General features: G+C 39.7%; 1 protein-coding gene across 7 annotated transcripts in view; it reads left to right on the forward strand.

The window, feature by feature from the left end:
- UBE3A (ubiquitin protein ligase E3A) overlaps positions 1–16,210 on the forward strand; it is a 94,081-nt gene extending 77,871 nt beyond the window's left edge. For 6 of the 7 annotated variants that reach the window (XM_050932023.1, XM_050932041.1, XM_050932059.1 and 3 more), the window contains 7 exons: positions 798–942; positions 6,456–6,661; positions 8,679–8,843; positions 11,901–12,056; positions 12,151–12,224; positions 14,069–14,212; positions 14,529–16,210. In XM_050932023.1, the coding sequence (XP_050787980.1) occupies positions 798–942; positions 6,456–6,661; positions 8,679–8,843; positions 11,901–12,056; positions 12,151–12,224; positions 14,069–14,212; positions 14,529–14,649 (1,011 nt within the window). In that variant the 3' untranslated portion in view covers positions 14,650–16,210. The remainder of the gene's footprint in view (positions 1–797; positions 943–6,455; positions 6,662–8,678; positions 8,844–11,900; positions 12,057–12,150; positions 12,225–14,068; positions 14,213–14,528) is intronic. The other variant, XM_050932075.1, reaches the window with a different exon arrangement.
- Positions 16,211–19,334: the final 3,124 nt, after the last annotated feature.

The raw sequence follows: 19,334 nt of genomic DNA on the forward strand, positions 1-19,334 counted from the left end.
TTGTGTAGAAATGACTGGACATTTCACAAAGAGCCAATTATAGGATTAATGAATTCACACATGTATGAAAGCAATGCATTAGTTTTGTTAAAGAAATTAGTCCAAGGGATTTCTAAGGGTGCTCTGGTAGGTTGATTGGAGAAGCTGGTGAGCCTGATACTCTCAGTTCTTCCCTTTCTGGTTTTGCCTTTATTTTCTTTTTTTTCAGTTTTCATGCAGCTAGACATAGGTATGTCAGACTATTGAATATAATGATTCCTTTAACTGAAAACTGATCTAAAGGGGGAAAAGTGTTAATAAGGACATTTGTTTAAATAATTCTTTCACCAAACTCTTTTATTGTGAAGAACGAGTTACTCCTATTCAAACACATAAATGATATAAACACATAAATGATATTCAGTTGACTCTAATGATAATCCCAATTTTTAGTTATTCCGTTGATAAATTTTGTAGTTTATTTGTATTTTATTCTGTTTTCTATTTACACTGTCTTTTAATCTTTCTCAAAAACTTTAATAAAAATACTGAAAATAAAAGACAGGGCACTAACGCATTTGTGCTATTGATAAGATATGATAGTCCTCACTAGATACCTCTGCCCGTTTGCCCCCAAATTCATGGCTTACAGAATGCATTTAGTCAGATTCTGGATTTTCATTACCTTCCCATATTTACACTTGTGGGTGACATCTACCAGCCTTTCTGTTTCTCAATTTTTCTTGTATTTGTTCTGTATGCATCATTTTTTCTAGTAAAATGGGTATACTAATGACATGTTTGTATTGACCCAATAGCTAGAGATGATTGCCATGGAAAATCCTGCAGACTTGAAGAAGCAGTTATACGTGGAATTTGAAGGAGAGCAAGGGGTAGATGAAGGAGGTGTTTCCAAAGAGTTTTTTCAACTGGTTGTGGAGGAAATTTTCAACCCTGATATTGGTATGCAATTTAATATCTCTCTCATCTCTATGAAGTGCATGTACACACAGTTTCTCCCCATATCTACTTCCTAATTATAGGTACTCTTTTTCTGAGGGTTCTCTGTATCCTTTGTTGAGCTAAAAGGGCATCTGATTCAGTCTGGGATCCTGCATCTGACAGAGCCACCATCCCAAGGACAACTGGAATGACTGCAGTATTTTTTGCCACAAGTGAATGTTACCACTTATACATTTAGATCACTGACAAGTAGCGCAATATTTTTATTTTTACTCGCTTCTGAAAATTTGAATCTAAATCTTCTCTCGGCTTTCCCCTTGGCTTCAAGTTTTGCTTCTAGGGCTAGTAATCAAACCTGAGAAATAAAAATCTCTCTTACTAAGGCCATGGCTACACTAGAGAGTTGCAGCGCTGGTGAGGGGGTTACAGCGCTGCAACTTAGGATGTGGCCACACTTGCAAAGCACGGCCAGCGCTGCAACTCCCTGGTTGCAGCGCTGGCTGTACACCCGGTCGAGCCTCGGGTGTAGCGATTCCAGCACTGGTGATCCAGCGCTGGTCAGCAAGTGTGGACGCCCACCAGCGCTTTTATTGACCTCCGGGGTATAAGGAGGTATCCCAGAATTCCTGTCCACAACAAACCGGAAGAAAGGGAAAGCTCGGAGTTCAGCCAAACTGCTTATTTAAAAAACAAACACAGCTCCTGTTTGCTGAGCGAGCAGAGGCAGGCAGGGGAATTACTTTGGAATGTTCACAGCTGTTTGCTTGAAGAGAGAAACAGCGCGCTCACACGGCAGAGTGGGAGGGGGAAGTCCGTGTTGAGCAGTTGCTTATCTGGTCTGACGGGTATTTAGCAGTACATAATTTGCATTTAGTGAATGAGAGAGGAGTAGGGGAAGGGAGTTAGAACTTTTAAAATGATTGAAGATTTTAAAATGACTGTGTATCTTCCAGTCCTTAGAACTTGCAAGGCAGGGAGCTGAGAACAGTGTCAACTCCAAAAATCCAATCTGTCTGTCTCCTCCACGCTCCCTGTCACATTCCACCCCACCCCCCTCTTTTGAAAAGCACGTTGCAGCCACTTGAATGCTGGGATAGCTGCCCACAATTCACCACTCCCAACAGCGCTGCAAGTGCTGCAAATGTGGCCACACTGCAGCGCTGGCCCTACACAGCTGTACGAACACAGCTGTAACTACCAGCGCTGCAAAACTGTAAGTGTAGACATGGCCTAAGTGTCCAAGGCAAACCTGTATAAAGTGGTGGGTTTTTTTTCAAGTTTTCAAAAATGGCAATATGAAAAAGAGTTAACTTTGTTCTCAAGTAGTGATGCTGATTTAAATTTTGGTTGAAAGTTTAGATATACTGTCAAATGCAAATCAATTACAAACAAAAGTTAGCAGTCGTTTCTGGTATTACACCTATTCCTGAGTTCCCCTACCAGTTTTTGTGGTTTAGCAATCACATTTTCCTTGTGTGTGGGTTTTTTAAAATGTTTTTTCTGTCCTGTTCTCCCTTCACTTTCCACTGCTGTGTGAAAGAGCCACTCAGGGCTTGTCTACATCACAAAGTTGCAGCACTGGTGAGGGGGTTACAGTGCTGCAACTTAGGAGGTGTACACATCTGCAGGGCATCACCAGCGCTGCAACTCCCTGTTTGCAGCGCTGACCGTACTCCCGTTTTGTCTCGGGTGTAGAGGATCCAGCGCTGGTGATCAAGTGTAGACACTTACCAGCGCTTTTCTTGACCTCCGTGGAATAAGCAGGTATCCCAGCATACCTGAGGAAGCCTCTGGTAATCAAGCAGGTCTCCTTCCCCGGTTTGCTCTCGCGTTCCCCGAACCCCCATGCAAGCAGGTCTCCTTCCCTGCGGTTTGCAGGGGGGTTCGGGGAACGCGAGAGCAAACCGCGGCGAAGCTGGTCTCCTTCCCCGGTTTGCTCTCGCGTTCCCCGAACCCCCGTGCAAGCAGGTCTCCTTCCCCAGTTTGCTCTCGCGTTCCCCGAACCCCCGTGCAAGCAGGTCTCCTTCCCTGCGGTTTGCAGGGGGGTTTGGGGAACGCGAGAGCAAACCGCGGCGAAGCTGGTCTCCTTCCCTGGTTTGCTCTCGCGTTCCCCGAACCCCCGAGCAAGCAGGTCTCCTTCCCTGCGGTTTGCAGGGGGGTTCGGGGAACGCGAGAGCAAACCGCGGCGAAGCTGGTCTCCTTCCCCGGTTTGCTCTCGCGTTCCCCGAACCCCCCTTGAAGCCGCCCAACAGCGCTGCAGTGTGGCCACATCTAACACCACTTGCAGCGCTGGTTGCTGTAAGTGTGGCCACTCTGCAGCGCTGGCCCTATACAGCTGTACTAATACAGCTGTAACAACAAGCGCTGCAAAATTGTAGATGTAGACATACCCTCAGATAAGAGAACTGACTATAGGGAATACAGTGAAACCAGTGATACACAGTTCTATGCTGAAAACATAAAATGAACTTGAAAAAAGTCTCTAGTTTCTTATAATTATAACTTTTTAAAAATTCAGACAGGTATGATTTATCAAGTTGGCCATTCCCCTTTAAAATTGAGTACAACAGAAGAACATTGTTATGTAGGGATGAGGAAGAGGAAGAAATGTTAAAGGGATACTTTGGTCCAGTTTGTCCCCAAATTTAGTCTTTTAGAAAAAAGCTTATACAAAACTTAAAAGATCCCGAGAGACTTTCCCAAAATCTTCCAAAAATTGTAATCAAAATAATTTGTGCTGTAACAGGAGAATATTTGGGTAATAAATCATTGCATCATTGTGCTACAGTATAAGAACTTGAAAGTGAAATTGAATAGAAACAAACATGAAATTGTCTAGTCTATTTTCATTGGCAAAGGTCAGAACAATGAAATATGTAGACAACATAAATAGAAAATATAAGTTTTTTGAGTGCTTTCAGTTTCACTATTACAGTGCATAATATAGTAAAGGAATTAAAATGTCTCAACATACCAATTACAATTTGAACTGTTGGTACGTAACCACTTTTTTACACCTATTGTGCACAAAGTTTTAAAATTAAAACATTTCAGGAAGTCTTTCACTAGCTTACACATTTCAGTGGACTTTTCATGCCCTTTATGACCCATTCAGTTAAGAAACATATTTGAGTGTTAAAAATCTTCCTCTGAAAGGATGTTTTGTTTCCTTAAATTCACACTTTTGAAAAGTAAATAGAGCTTGTTTTGAAATCCAATTGTTCCCCCCCTTCCCCCCCACCCCTTAAATGGAAAAAAAAGTCCCTGCCATTTAGTTAGGCAGTTGTCTACACAGTCAGCGTTGGTGAGGTCAGCAGCTAAACTGCCTGAAAACAAGCTTCCAGTGCCAGCAGCAACCCTAAAGGAACCTCAAGGAGGGAAGAATGCATCTCTAAATCGTTACTAGCCAAGTCAGAAGGGCAGAGAGCACACTGCTGTTGGGGAGCATTTGGCTTTGGCAGGCATCAGAGCTGACAGTGAGATATCTAGCTTTCCCTTTTTTTAGAGGTGTCAGCCTGGCCCACCCACCACTAAGTGAAATATGTTTTCAATTAATGTGTCATATTCCATGTTGTACATACAATAAAACTACAGCAACCAAAAAGGATCGCATTCATATCACCAGCACGTATACCAGTGGTCCCCAACCTTTTTGTGGCAAATAGCACGTTCATGTTTTCAGAAGAGTGTGGCAGGCGCCAACAATTTTACAAGGCTTATTTTGTATTTGTACATTAAATAATACAAAAAAAAATTAATATTACGTAATATATGAATCAAGAGAGAAGCCGGAGAAAAGCCGCAAGGACAGAGAACACTGGTGCCCACAGCCCTGGAGTACTCTGTCCCCAGCTGGCATGAAGCCCCAGATTCTCTTCTCTGCTGGGCACTTAGGTGGGCCCTGCACCTGCTGGGGACCAAGAACACCAGCGCCGGAGTACTCTGTTCCCAGCAGTCGTGGGGCCACGGCTTTTCTCCAGCTTAAGCTGCGGCCCCACACCTGCCAGAGACCGAGAACACCAGTGCCCGCAGCCTGCAGTCCAAGAGTTCTCTGTCCCTGGCAGGCATGGGGCCTCAGCTTCTCTCCCCTGCTGGGAACTAGGCAGGCCCCGCACCTGCCGGGAACAGAGAACACCGCGCCCGCAGCCTGAGTTCTCTGTCCCCGGCAGGTCCCCTGCTGGGCACTAGGCGGGCACACATAAATGCCCAGGTGGGCGCCACATTGGGGACCACTGACTTATACATTAGATTGAAGATTTTCGCCTCTCTACTCTTGAAAGTTAATTTGGATTAAGGAGAGTCCACATATGGAGTTATTCCTGAATAGCAGTTCTGGAGTAATTCCACATATAGACAGTCCCTTAAAAACTGCTTTTCTCTCTCTTCACCATTCCACTAGTTGAGATCTACTAAAATACTTTTATAACCCTTAATTCCTGCAGACAGGTCAACTTTTGTGAATGGGCCTCAACCCTAGATTTGGAATTCACTTACCCTGTTGGCCCAAGTGAGCTAGAATTTGTTGGCCTACAGCTTTTGTCAGCAGGAGGTTGCTTGAGTGTGATATCTTATGTTGTGATTTGGGGAATGTAATGGGGTCCACTAGGCCCAGAGGCTCCTGCTGGATGCCTCAGGGTCCTATCGTACCCCATGCCAGAGAGGAGCAGAAGAGAAGTCCTCTAAGCAGCCTAGAGTGGTTGTGGGGAAGCAGCCAGTCAGAGCCCAGCAGACTCACATGAAAGGAACTGCAGGGCGAGAGTCAGTTTGTTGCTGCCTGCAGCTGTGTTCCTGGCTGGCTGACTGAAGGAGCAGCAGGACCACAGACAGATCAGTTGCTGGCAGGGACTAGAGGAGCAAGAAGGAGCTCCTGGTTTGCTGCTGGGACTGAATAAGGACTGAGCCCAGTGAGGGCTGCAGGAAGACTGTGTGTCCAGGGAGCAAGCCCTGGGGGTATGGCCACATACCAGGCCTGGGATTATTTAAGGACTAAGTCTGGGGACGACTACAGAGATACCAACAGATGGGTACTGGGATAGGCACCTGTTGGACTGTATACCCTGGAAGAGGTCTGTTCTGTTTGACATACAGACTGTGTGAGAGAGTTGACTTCGGGGCTGAGTTGTTGAAAACTCTCCTGAGAAACCACTGACAAAGGTCAGCACAAATTGAGAGTCTGCAGGCACACGTACTCAACCAGGAGGCACTCACGAGAGGTGGGTGCCATCCCATTGCAGGGAAACTTTGGGAGATTGGTTATAAATGTGTGGCTTTATAACTGATGTACGTGTTCCTATAGGCGGGAGCATCACAATTTATAAAACCCGAAACATTAATTCATGCTATGAATATGTAATATTTTTGGTAAAGTATATAATTCTAAATTTAAAATGTAATTTTATATGTATATCTGGTACAGATGGATTTAGAAGGTGAATTTTTAAACTTTATGTTTGCTCTACATTTTTGTTGTTTTTCTAAATATAAAAGTAATCATTTAAATTAATTTCTTATAGGTATGTTCACATACGATGAGTCTACAAAACTGTTTTGGTTTAACCCATCCTCTTTTGAAACTGAGGGTCAGTTTACACTGATTGGCATAGTACTGGGTCTGGCTATTTACAATAACTGTATATTGGATGTGCATTTTCCCATGGTTGTCTACAGGAAGCTAATGGGCAAAAAAGGAACTTTCCGTGATCTGGCAGATTCTCACCCTGTAAGTTCATTGTGTACCTTGAATTTATTACTACAGGTTGTGGAAAATGTGTGTTCATTTAATTAAGATTTGATTTCAACACAAGCTTACTGTCAGAATAGGTGAAAGTGAAATGCCCTGTTAGGTTAGTCGAAACATTATAGGGTTATTTGTTTGTTAAAATGTGTGGACTGGTACATGATGCTACCACTACATCTAATTTGGAGGAATATGCATTGGCTAGCAATAGTATGTAGGTCCTATTTCTGCCTCACTGCATGAATGTGGGCAAGTCACTTAACCTTCTGTGCCACAACAAACCAGTCTGTAAAATGAGAATATTATTGACCAATCTTTAGTAAAACACTTTTTAAAAATTCTCATGGAAGTGCTATGGTGTAGTGACTCTATTAAGTGAAAGGCAGTTGTGGCAGGTGGAGATTATTCACAAATTCTTGAAGCAATTATGCGTTTTCTCACATGCTTTTTATTGTCTCACCTTAAAAACTAGAAAGAGAAAGTGGAGGGGGAGGGTTCTTTTGCTGATGGCTGTAAAATAGCAATAAGCCACAATAAATGTGTGTGAGTTAACAGTTAAAGCACATCTCATGTATTTTGGTCCTGTGCCTTCCACCATCCAAAGAACACCAATAGCTTTCTAACATGCAACCTAGTGTGTTTTATTGCTGTTAGTATGATTTATTTAAATTAATTTGGGGTATTTTTTCCATTTTTATTTGTAAGAGCTATGCAGTAAATCCTTCCACTATCACAAATGGTTCAAAGAAAGAAAAGAGAAAGTGAATAGGATAAACGTTATTATAAATGCCTTTTATTTTACTATATTAGAAAAAATAACTTAATTTTTTATAGACTCCCTGGTCTGTTTAAATTGTTTTTCATGACAACAGTATGCCAACTCAGGCCACTCTTTCAGCTGTAGTTTGAGACCTAATAGCTACTTTAAAGTCATTTTTTATTGTAATAACAAAGTTGAGCTGTTTCAGATTCCCAGTTTAGTTTTATTTTTAGTAACAAGTGAATTCAAACTTGTCAAGAGGCTACAAAATGTGAGGCGACCAATCTCATTTTTGTGGGAAGGGAATGAGTGGATTTAAAAGTTCAGTTTACCTCTTACCTCCATTCCTCTTCCACTGTTGTCTTACTCTGCCACCTCTACTTTAAAATCACCCTTCATAGACTCCATTAAACAGACCAAGTTATTTAAATGCTGATTGAGAGTCTTAAGACTGTATAAAATTCAAAGTAGTCAGGCCACACAAGATATTGTTGAGTACCACGGCCAGAATTCAGAGGGCAGGAGAGCCAGATCTTGTTTAAAAGGTAGTGGTTCCTAAATCAGTGTTTACTAACATGGTACCTTTTGAAAGTGTTTGTGGGGCATAGGAGGAAGACAACTGGTGAGAGGATGAGGATTGCAGCTAAAACTTACAAGAAGTATATGAGGAAAGTTCACTATACTTTCTCTAATTAAAGAGCACTCTGACTTTCTCTGACCTTCAGTTTGTGTCCCTGAGCGGCTCATACCTCTGTCCCCTAGTGGGAGCCCTTAATCTGCTGCTGCCTGCACATCATCTGCTGCTTCTGGGCGGTATTACTAGGGGATTCCTCAGAAGTGTGGGGCTTATTACTGCTCGAGGACAGGGACTCAGAGGGCTCCCTAAACCCCGTCAAACAACTTGCATTCATTTTTTAAAATTCCACCTATACTGCACAGTTACTGACCCTAACTTGTGCTTATTTTTCAAAGTGAGGGTCAAATATTTAGCGACACTTTAACTTCCTCCTCTTCACATTATGTGCACAAATATTTTCCTGGCACTTCTGGTGATTTTGTCCCAATAATAAACAATTGGGATTTGGTACAAAGTTGTGACCTCACCCAAAAGATATAGCTGACCAATCCAAGTATGTTTTTGGACAGTCAGTATCTAAAGCAGTACTCTGATTAACATTGGTGATATATAGTGGAACTTATATTTTACAACTCTATCATCAAATGTTTTTATTTTATTAGGTTCTTTATCAGAGTTTAAGAGACTTGTTACAGTATGAGGGAAGTGTGGAAGATGATATGATGATAACTTTCCAAATATCTCATACGGATCTCTTCGGCAATCCAATGATGCATGATTTAAAGGAAAATGGAGATAAAATCCCTATTACAAATGAAAACAGAAAGGTAATTCACATGGCATTCTAACGGTGGAATGATCTTTGTCATTACTATGTATCTCAGAATTTCAGGCATGTAACTAAAACATTAATTTCAGCTAGCAATAAAGAAATAGTTAAATTTAAAATTCTAATAGTCCAATTTGGTTAAGAAGCAGAAGAAAACACTTTTCTATAATTCTCTTGCATGTATGACTTTGAGAACACCAGTTAAAGATACATTTGCTGTAACATACATGTTTATGTATAACAAGTCAGAAATATTTGACTCCTTTTTAATGTTTGCTGTTTACACTACTCTACAGCCAAAATGCTTCTGAAATAAATGTAGTCCAGCTTTACTAATTCTGGGTCACTGAGAACAAAAATGATGCTTAAAATTGTTGATTGGCTCTAGTTTTCAAGATATACTATTAGGTCAGTATATACGACCCTTGACTTGGGAATGGCGGAGGATAAGTGAATTATAAAGGGAAAGGATCTCAGTTTAAACCAGAAATTACTAAAATACATCTTTGACTGGATCTATGAATAAATCTATGACTGGGTTTGGACAGTACTTGCTTTTCAGGCAAAACAATGAATGATGCAATCTGAAGCTGGTATTGCATCATACATTATATGAATTGCATCATACTATTCCTAGAAGTCATGGATGATGCAATCATAACGAAGCTTACATCACTCTGCTGAACAAATTGCCCTATATCAGCTCTAGAAATCATACGTGTCGTGCTCTCTTATTTGTCAGTGTTTGATTTTGCAAAGGGACACATTTGTGTTTAGCCAAAGTGAGCAGAGATGCCTTGTACTTGTGTGAACAGTGCAGATAACTTCTGCTATGTTTGTGGTGAAGTGACTTTTGCATCACAAAAGCTCAGTCTAATCACTATGGTTAAGAAAGCCTATCACCTTTCTTTTGGCTGCAAAATTGGAGATCAGAACAAGAGGTGGGCCCCACACATATGCTGCAACACTTGTGCAACAAATCTTCGCCAGTGGTTGAACAGGAAAAGGAAATCTATGCCTTTTGCAGTGCCAATGACTTGGAGACAGCCAACAGATCATACCAGCAATTTTTACTTCTGCATGGTGCCTCCAGTTGGGAAAGGTGTGTCAAAGAAGGAAAAGTGGACTGTGCATTATCCAAACACTCCATCAGCTATACGCCCAGTACCCCACGGAGAAAGACTGCCGGTTCCTGATGCACCAGAATCATTCTCCCTTGAGTCAGACGAGAAAGAGGATGAAACTTCTGGCCCTGAACCATCAATGTCACAGGTCCCACATTTTCTCCCATCCTCCTCCTCTGAACCACACCTCCTAACACAAGGTGAACTGAATGACCTTGTCAGGGATTTGGAAGTACTCAAGAGTAAGGCAGAGCTGTTGGGCTCCAGACTACAGCAGTGGAATCTCCTGGCAGGCTATCAGGGAAAATGGAGCCCATCAATGCTTGCAGACTATTGCTGGACAGTGACAAGAGATGCTCTATTTAATGAATACAAGAGACAAGCCAAGAAGCGCCGAGTAGGCACTGAATAGGACTAAACTATGTACATCATAGTTTTTTGCCTTTTGTTTCATAATACATTTTATTTATATAACCCTTTTGATGATTTTTAAAGTGTTACATAAACAGGACAGGTGAAATATTATCATGTAAAGCAACCATAAACACATGAAAAGACCTACACTTACAATTTATGATTAAAACTCTGTCTACACAATATACATAGACATAAAATGTAAAAACTTAAATATCTTAGAAACAGTAGCCAATCAGTTGTTTTAATTGTCATATTTGAATTCAGCACATCAAAATACATAATAAATATCACATTTTATCTCTGAAGCAGACGACTTCTCAAAAATTGTAGACCAGTGTTACAAGCAACTGTTAACTTAAATATCTATTCAGGATTCTGTTATGTATATGCAAATTGCTGAGTAAACTGGCTATAAAACTAGTAAATTGAAATGTGCATACCAGACTTCACATTGTCTGTCTCCCCAAACACATTTTGGACTCAGCATCGGAGCATAATCTTATAGGAAAATGTGACAGACCAAAAGATCATCTACTGTCTCCTTTAGTTGTAACTTGCTGCTGAATGGGCTTAGGTTTAATACAAATATAGACTACACAAAATTTTGATACATGTAGAAGTAAGCTTTTGTGTAGAAGCAGCAAAGAATCCTGTGGCACCTTATAGACTAACAGACGTTTTGGGAGCATGAGCTTTCATGGGTGAATACCCACTTCGTCGATTCACCCACAAAAGCTCATGCTCCAAAACGTCTGTTAGTCTATAAGGTGCCACAGGATTCTTTGCTGCTTTTACAGATCCAGACTAACACGGCTACCTCTCTGATACTTTTGTGTAGAAGTAAGCTTTTGTGTTAGATTTTGAATCCTACCATTGTTTGTGATGGCATAAACTTTATTTACTGCTTGCTGTGTCCTACCAGATTCCTCCAGATTGGTGGATGTTTGTGTAGGAGAAAGAGAGAATTTTTCCTTGCCCATAAACTTGGTTTCTCAAAAGAAGTTGTCCACCAACTGGAAGGAATCCACCGACTATTTTGTGTGTGCATGTGGATAATTTCTGTTTAAAAATTTCAGTACATGTGAAGTTGACAGAAGTGTCCAGTCATAGCTCAGCTGCCTCTGAAATTGGGGAGAGGGATAGCTCAGTGGTTTGAGCATTGGCCTGCTAAAATCAGGGTTGTGAGTTCAAGCCTTGAGGGGGCCATTTAGGGATCTGGGGCAAAAATGTGTCTGAGGATTGGCCTGCTTTGAGCAGTGGGTTGGACTAGATGACCTCCTGAGGTCCCTTCCAACCCTGATATTCTGTGATTGTTTGTAGGTGGGCAAAGTCCAGTGGTACACTCTGGCTTGGTTCCAGTTATGAGAAAGCAAATTTAGACAAATGCCATGAGGTACTTGCTTTCCCTAATTAAAACTTTAGACCAAAATGTCTTGTTTGGGTGTATCTGGTTTTTTGAAGGGTTGGGTTTGGCTTTTAACTATTAAATAAGTTTTGGGGTTGTTTTCTTACAGGAATTTGTCAATCTGTATGCGGACTACATTCTCAACAAATCAGTAGAAAAGCAGTTCAAAGCCTTTCGGAGAGGATTCCATATGGTGACCAATGAGTCTCCACTGAAATATTTATTTAGACCAGAGGAAATTGAATTACTTATTTGTGGAAGTAGGGTAAGAAATCTGGAATGTGCAACAAAACAAATTGCTGGTTTTCTTATCCCAAAGATACAATTATGGGTGGTGATAAAATGTCTTACATTTACAGAATCTAGACTTTCAAGCACTAGAAGAAACTACAGAATATGATGGTGGCTATAGCAGAGACTCTCTTATTATTAGGTAAGTTCTTTAACTTTTCAAGGGATATACAAGAAAACTGTATTTTACTAAATTTTTGATGAAGAGGCAGCATCTGTGAGGTTTGTGGTTTTGAAGTACAACTGAAGTCCAGCAAGAGCTAAATATCATCATTTATTATTGGTACTGCATTATCTATCATTTCACTATGAGTATTTGAATAAAGTCAGCAAATAAGATGCTTAATATGCAGTTATAGAATAAACTCTTTAAACAAATGAAAAGTTATCAAAAGCTGTTGAAGAAACTGAAGGGTAAAAATGATGATTACTTTGCACTTGCTCTTTTTTACTTGTGTGCTTTCTTGTTGAGAGATGGAAGGGACTCATTAGGTAACCCCCAACTGGGCAGGATTATTTCTTATACTATGCTACCTATTACTTGCTTAGTTTAGTAAAATACGTCTCTAAGAAATGACCTGGATTACTCCCACATACGGTAAAGGAAATTCCACATCTTGTTGCTTGCAGAATTTCCGATTAATTCTTCTCTTAGTGTGAGAGAATCTGTAGGAGCCATGCTGATAAAGTTCCCCTGTAATTTACTACCCAACCCTTCAAGGGAGAAGTTCCTTAGTACACAGTAGGGGAAGCAGGTAGATTAATGTTCAGAGTCCTTTGGGGTTGCCCTTAGGGGATGTGTGCTCAACTACATCCTTCTCACTCACAAAGCCCATGTTGCACAGAAGGTTTCCTGTGGGGTCAAAAGTGGAATAATGCTATGGAGGGTTTTCCTATCCTTCTCTGGGAGAAGATGGTATAGTTCTTGTCATCTTTGGCTGGCTGCTTCTCCTCCAGGCCATGGTTGTCTTTCTCTTCTAATCCCTCTTCAGTCTGTCTACATCATTCTTGTATTGAGGTTCCCAGTTCTGAATGAAATAGTCTGTGTGTAGTCTCTCTTATAAGTCTATAATATATTCAAATGATCTTCAGGACCATGAAATAAGAGATGGCAATGATTTTTGCTCAATGATGAATTATCCTAATAGGATTTTGTGATGGGTGGAAGTGTCATAATTTGTTCTGATGGGCCATTAGTGAGTACATTCATTATCACATATTATCGAAACAAAAGGCCTCCAAACCATGCCATATGTCAAGAATAAGGATGTGCAAAATATTGTATTTACCATAGTTACGATTATAGACAAATGTAGGGGCTACAAAAACTCCTGCTCTGATTATTTTACATGTAATCAGGCTGACACTTTTTTGATGAATTACTGTTTTTATTCCTCTAATATTGTAGAAGCCACCTTTTCTGATCTTTATTTTCACCTCCGTTTTGATCTTAACTCACAGTTGGTAATTGACACGTGACTTGAACTATTTAGTCAAACTAATATTGATATGTTTGGTAATACAATACGAGGAAGAGAGAAACAAGATTATCAGAGAATAGACAATGCATTGCAATAAGGATAATTGAAAAATATAGAAAATACGAACAGTATAGAAAACAAATGGACAGCATCTGCAAATTATTTGCTAATTTTAGAGTAGTCTGTAACAGTTTTAAAAAGTTAACACTTTAACCTTCAAGGATTTTGAAATACTTCAGATGTAGCTTCAAAACTTCAGTGGTTAACAGATGTTTGAATGCAATTTTGTTCAACTTCTGTATGCTCGGTTTGTATGCTGATGTGTTAAGAGGATCAGTTATGGTTCCATATTTGATAATGTGTCAATTAACAGCTGCAAATTGCATAATTCTGGCAGTTGGGAAAGTTACATACAATTAGGGGGAGGTCTTGTTTGTCTCAAATATTCTTAACAATATTTTTCTCTTGCTTTCTCAACTTTTTGTTTTTAATTTCCCCTCAATAGGGAATTCTGGGAAATAGTCCATTCATTTACAGATGAGCAGAAAAGACTATTTTTGCAGTTTACAACAGGCACGGACAGAGCACCTGTGGGAGGGCTTGGAAAATTAAAGATGATTATAGCCAAAAATGGCCCAGACACAGAGAGGTAAAATATTGACCTTCTGTTTGGTAAAAATTTTATTTAGACTTACTAAAAATTAAGATGAATTCTGCAAAGTGATAATACCCACAGTCAAACCTTAACATTAAGGATTTTTAATAACATTTTCATAATATTTTATAACGCTGTGACCTCAGGGTTACATGAAAACAACTGGTATAAATTGTAAAGCAAAACTGGAGTATTGTTCTTGCGTATGTAAGCAGATGAAATAGCAGGGTGTTTCTCAAAGATGATGATGCTTATGTGCATGCACTGTGCATTCTGATGACTGAATTCTTCCTTTTCTGTTTCTCCTCAGATTGCCTACATCTCACACATGCTTTAATGTCCTTTTGCTTCCGGAATACTCAAACAAAGAAAAGCTTAAAGAGAGATTGTTGAAGGCCATCACATATGCCAAAGGATTTGGCATGCTGTAATAAATAAATAAATATAACAAAAGGGATTAAAATTGGTGGTGGTGATGTCCCTGTCCAAAAAAGGCCATAAGATAGTGAGCTACAGTAGTCACCTGTGTTTGTGCCTCCCTTCTTTACTGGGGACACTGGGCTGGAACAGCAGATTTCAGCTGCTTATATGAACAAATTCTTTATTTTTTCTTTTAGCGTGAAAGTATTACATATTCTTTCACTTGTATGTACAGAGAGGTTTTCCTGAATATTTATTTTAAGGGTTAAATCACTTTTGCTTGTGTTTATTACTGCTTGAAGTTGAGCCTTTTTGAGTATTTACAAGAAAACAAAGTGTACTCTCCCAAGGAAAATATTGCCATCATTTGTAGACCATGTAACCTTCAAGTATGTGCTATATTTTTGTCCCTGTATCTAATCAAATCAGGAACTGTACTTTTTTGAAGAGTTTGCTTTTGAAACTTGAAGTCTTGGAAAACAGTGTGATGCAATTACTGCTGTTCTAGCCCCCAAAGAGTTTCTGTTCAAAATCTTAATCAATAAAGATGGAAGGGAGAACTTGGAATGTTAAAATGCAGCCTTGAGAACTTTACTTTAGCCACAGCACAACAATTAAAACTCATTTCACTATGTGTTGTCTTCACATGTCTTGTAATATATTGTCTTTTAATTAGCAAAACATATTTTTTAGTCTATGAAAGGGTAGGCTTTTTAGTTACGTTGTTTAAAAAAAAAAAGTTTACTGGGGAAAGTGCATTTTCAGCCAAACAGCTTTAGACTAGAGAGTGAAGTTTGTTTGAAAAAAGGATAGGAAGTTGCTATATTATAAACAAAAAGCATGTGGAAGTGCACTTAAAATTTTTGAAGTTTTACTATTAATTGCCTATTACATTGACATTTTAAATAGACAATCCAAAGTCTTCCCTACATGTTATGTCATCATCCTTATTTAGTGAACTGTTGTTCCCTTATCAAGGCACATGATCAGTGTTGCAACATAATCAAAAGCGATGGCTACTGTACAGTATATTTTTCATCTGACAATAGACAGAAATTGAAAATGAGTAAAACAAACTTTTAAGGCTTACTTTATATTGTTTATTCCCAACTATTTAATATTCTGTTAGAAAGGAAATACTAAGGTTACTTTCGTCTGCTACATAAAATATACAATAGGGTTTGAATTTAAATCTACAAATCATATCAGAAGTAAATCCTTTACCTTTCGTAATCTGTACATGTAATGTTAACTTCTCCTGTTGCAATGTAAAATAAAGGGATTACGCATTTTTAACTAAGAAGACATAATTGGCATATCTCGTTTCACTGCAAGCAGCAGCTGATGTGCAGAGCTGAGCTTGTGCCTTGACAATTGCTATAACTGACTCCTACAGATCAAATCCATTTGATGATTTGTGTGAAATTGGCATTGAAAGGCATAGTTTTGAAATCATTGGAGGGAGAAAAGATGTCTTTTCAGGATTATTTTAATAAATTCTTTCTAGTAATAGAAACAGACAAATGTTATGTACCTATAATGCTGAATAAAACAGTGACGTTTTTCACCATGGTTCAGTGAAAAAGAAGACAGTGATTTCCTTATTTTTATAAGTTAACATGGAGCATCATTAAACTATTTATTTTGAAACTTTTAAAATATATTATATGCCGAGGATGAGACAAACGTTAAGCTCTCCAGAAATGACATAACGCAGTGTTGCCAACCCTAAGTGTTCAAAAATCATGAGTCAGGCCCCAAACCATCAAGATTGCTTTAAAAATTGATTTTTTTAATGAGATTTGAAAAAATTGATTCTTTTTATCTGGTTTTGAGCCTTTAGGGTGTACTTAGAATACATTTTCAAGGTTTTCTCTACCACCATGTGGGCTGGAAACTGGTTTTGTTTAAATAAAAGCTGAGATTCTCACCTAATCACATCTGCAGAAGCCAGGGCTTTTAAAAAAAAAATCAACTATTGCAAATCTCTCACTACAACACTGCCTTACTGAATTATTTGGGCACCTCGCCATCTTCCTGTGCTTTAGATGGTGAGCATAGACACTGTTCATGATTGCCTTGCTGCAGTTTGAGAGTATGAAAAGTTCTTGATACCACATGTTTGTTCTAGAGCTGTTCAAATCATATCCCTTTAATGTGATTTGTCCAGGAAATGTTCTGAATGATATTTATGTCCGTTTCTCTCGGTGTAAGATTTGTGGTGATGGTTATATTTATATAGCTCCAAAAGTGCTAGGCATTTCACAGTCAGGTAAATATACACGGTTCTTGCTCTGAATTGATTACATTCTAAATGGATGAGAACTTTATACTACAGAAGAAAAAGTAATAATTGTACTAGCTTTCAAAAAGCATGAATTGCTTTTGAGGGGGCATTACCAGATACATATGAACTTCATAGAATTACTAGACTTCTCATTTAAAGATACCATGTTAAAGATACCACCTATACCGGATCATTTGGCCTGAGTTTTCTCTCTTAGCACAGCACTGATGGAATTCTCTAGATATAAAGGCTTTTTTACCCTTGAGGAGTAGAAGTAGCGGTAGTAAGTCAGAACCCTTACTGGCAGCTGCCCACTGTAAATACTTCCCTAAAATGTTCCATTCAGTTTCATTTACTGACCTTATCAAGAAGAAAGCATTTCCCTCAGAGGACTGACTTTTCTGTCTTCAGCTATTCAGGATTTCAGGAACACTGACTGAATATCCTTCACCATTACTTAACTCCCAGGCTGGTCTGGTACAGTAAAGACCTACAAAATTTAGCTTGGGAACTTGGGTACACGTGTGCAGCACTTTGATGCCTGTTCCTAGGCATTTTAGCGCACACCTTTTTCTTTTTTTTTTCCCCCAGGGTGAAGGTGTGGGGGGCATTTTGGAATCTCTTCTTTTTTTGCCAGCACCTTGGTGTTGTTACTAGATTCACAGAGCTCTACCATTGCCATTGTCCTTGGCACACTGACACCATAATATCCTAGGCACTTGAACACCTTACAGTGAGACACCTATCCTGGTTCAGTGCCTTGTTTGGTGCTCATCAATTATTTGGTTCAACATCCAGCACTTCCTTCAGTGCCTAGGTATCTATGGGCCATTGATTTCAGGCATGGGATTGAGAGAGGAAAGAAGGTTGCTCAGGTGCTTCAAACATTTGCCAAGTGGGCACTCAACATTTGGGAACATAGAGCCCTAACTGTGACGGGTTTTTACCAGCATGCACAGGTAGGGACACACCCAGCTGCAGTTACATACAGATGCTGTGCTCAGCTGTGGATGGAAAGGCCTCTGGGGTATAATATAAACCCAAAATTTATACTATCTTGCGCCGCACAGCTTAAGCTCATAAAGTTCACCCCCTTCCCTCAATGTGGAGAGAAAATATACAACAGCTTTCTGCCATGAGTTATGATTTTCACACACTGGTTTAAACAAAGCAAAAACAAGTTATTAACTACAAAAGATTGGTTTTAAGTGATTATAAGGGATAGCAAACATCAGAGCAGATTACCTAGCAAATGAACAAAACTTGCAAACTAAGTTTAATATACTAAAGAGGTTGGATATGAATAGCAAATTCTCACACTAAATGATTATAAAGTAGGCTCTTAAGGGGCAAGCTGCACTGGCTTGCAGCTTAGAAACACCAGTTCCATTCACAGGCTAAAAATCCCTTTAACCTGGATCCAGGACACACACAGACACACACACACTTCAATCTTTGTTCCTCAGGTGTTTCCAGGAGTCTTCTTGGGTGGGGGAGTCAGTGAAGAACCATGAGGAGGTCATTCCCCTGCCTTTTATAGCTTTTGTGTATGACAGGAACCATTTGTCTCAAAGCTTGGTTCCCACACAAGTCAATGGAAAAACACTGGTATTCCAAGATGGAATCCAGCACCAGGTGACCTGGTCACATGTCCCTGGCTACAGCAGAGGAGTGGAGCCTGTTTGTAGCATCCTCAGGAAGGCCCCCAGGCAATAAACTGCTTCTATGGGCTGTTGTTCTCCCTAATGGTTCATTAATTTGAATGAGACTTTCTCAGTGTAGATGGCTGGCTGGGAATCTTTTGTCTAGTGGGTGTTCCCCATATGTAAACACATTTGTAACAGATACATAATCAATATTCACAACTTCAGATACAAAAATGATACATGCATACAAATAGGATAATCATATTCAGTAAATCATACCCTTTCCAATGATACCTCACATGATGTATATTGCGTAAAATAATTGTCATACAATAAAATCTATGAAGAATATGGGGGGCAGTATCACACTGACCTTTACCTCATCACATATACAGAAGGCAGGCACCAAGAGGGCTAGCAGCTCCCTGAGGTACTCCTAACTCAAAGCAGCTTGTATTGAAGTTTCCTGACTGCTTCAAAGCAGTGAATACAAAGGAGGAGAGAGATGATATCCATTCCCCATATCACTCTATAGTAAGTGACATGCAGTCATTCCTAGTCCTCTGCAAGGATGCTATGAAGCCCTTAGTATCAACTTTGAGTCATTCGTCTTCTATGAGGTCAGCAGGGCTATGATATCAGTGCAGCAAGTTTACACATTCTGAGTCAGCGCTTCCAACACAAGAAAAGCTTTGGCTTCACTATCAGTGCCTCAATACTCAGGCCTCTGACACTGCTAATTTTGGTACTTGCAAATATAGAG

Source organism: Gopherus flavomarginatus, chromosome 1, assembly GCF_025201925.1.
Source record: "Gopherus flavomarginatus isolate rGopFla2 chromosome 1, rGopFla2.mat.asm, whole genome shotgun sequence".
Taxonomy (NCBI): Eukaryota; Metazoa; Chordata; order Testudines; family Testudinidae; genus Gopherus; species Gopherus flavomarginatus.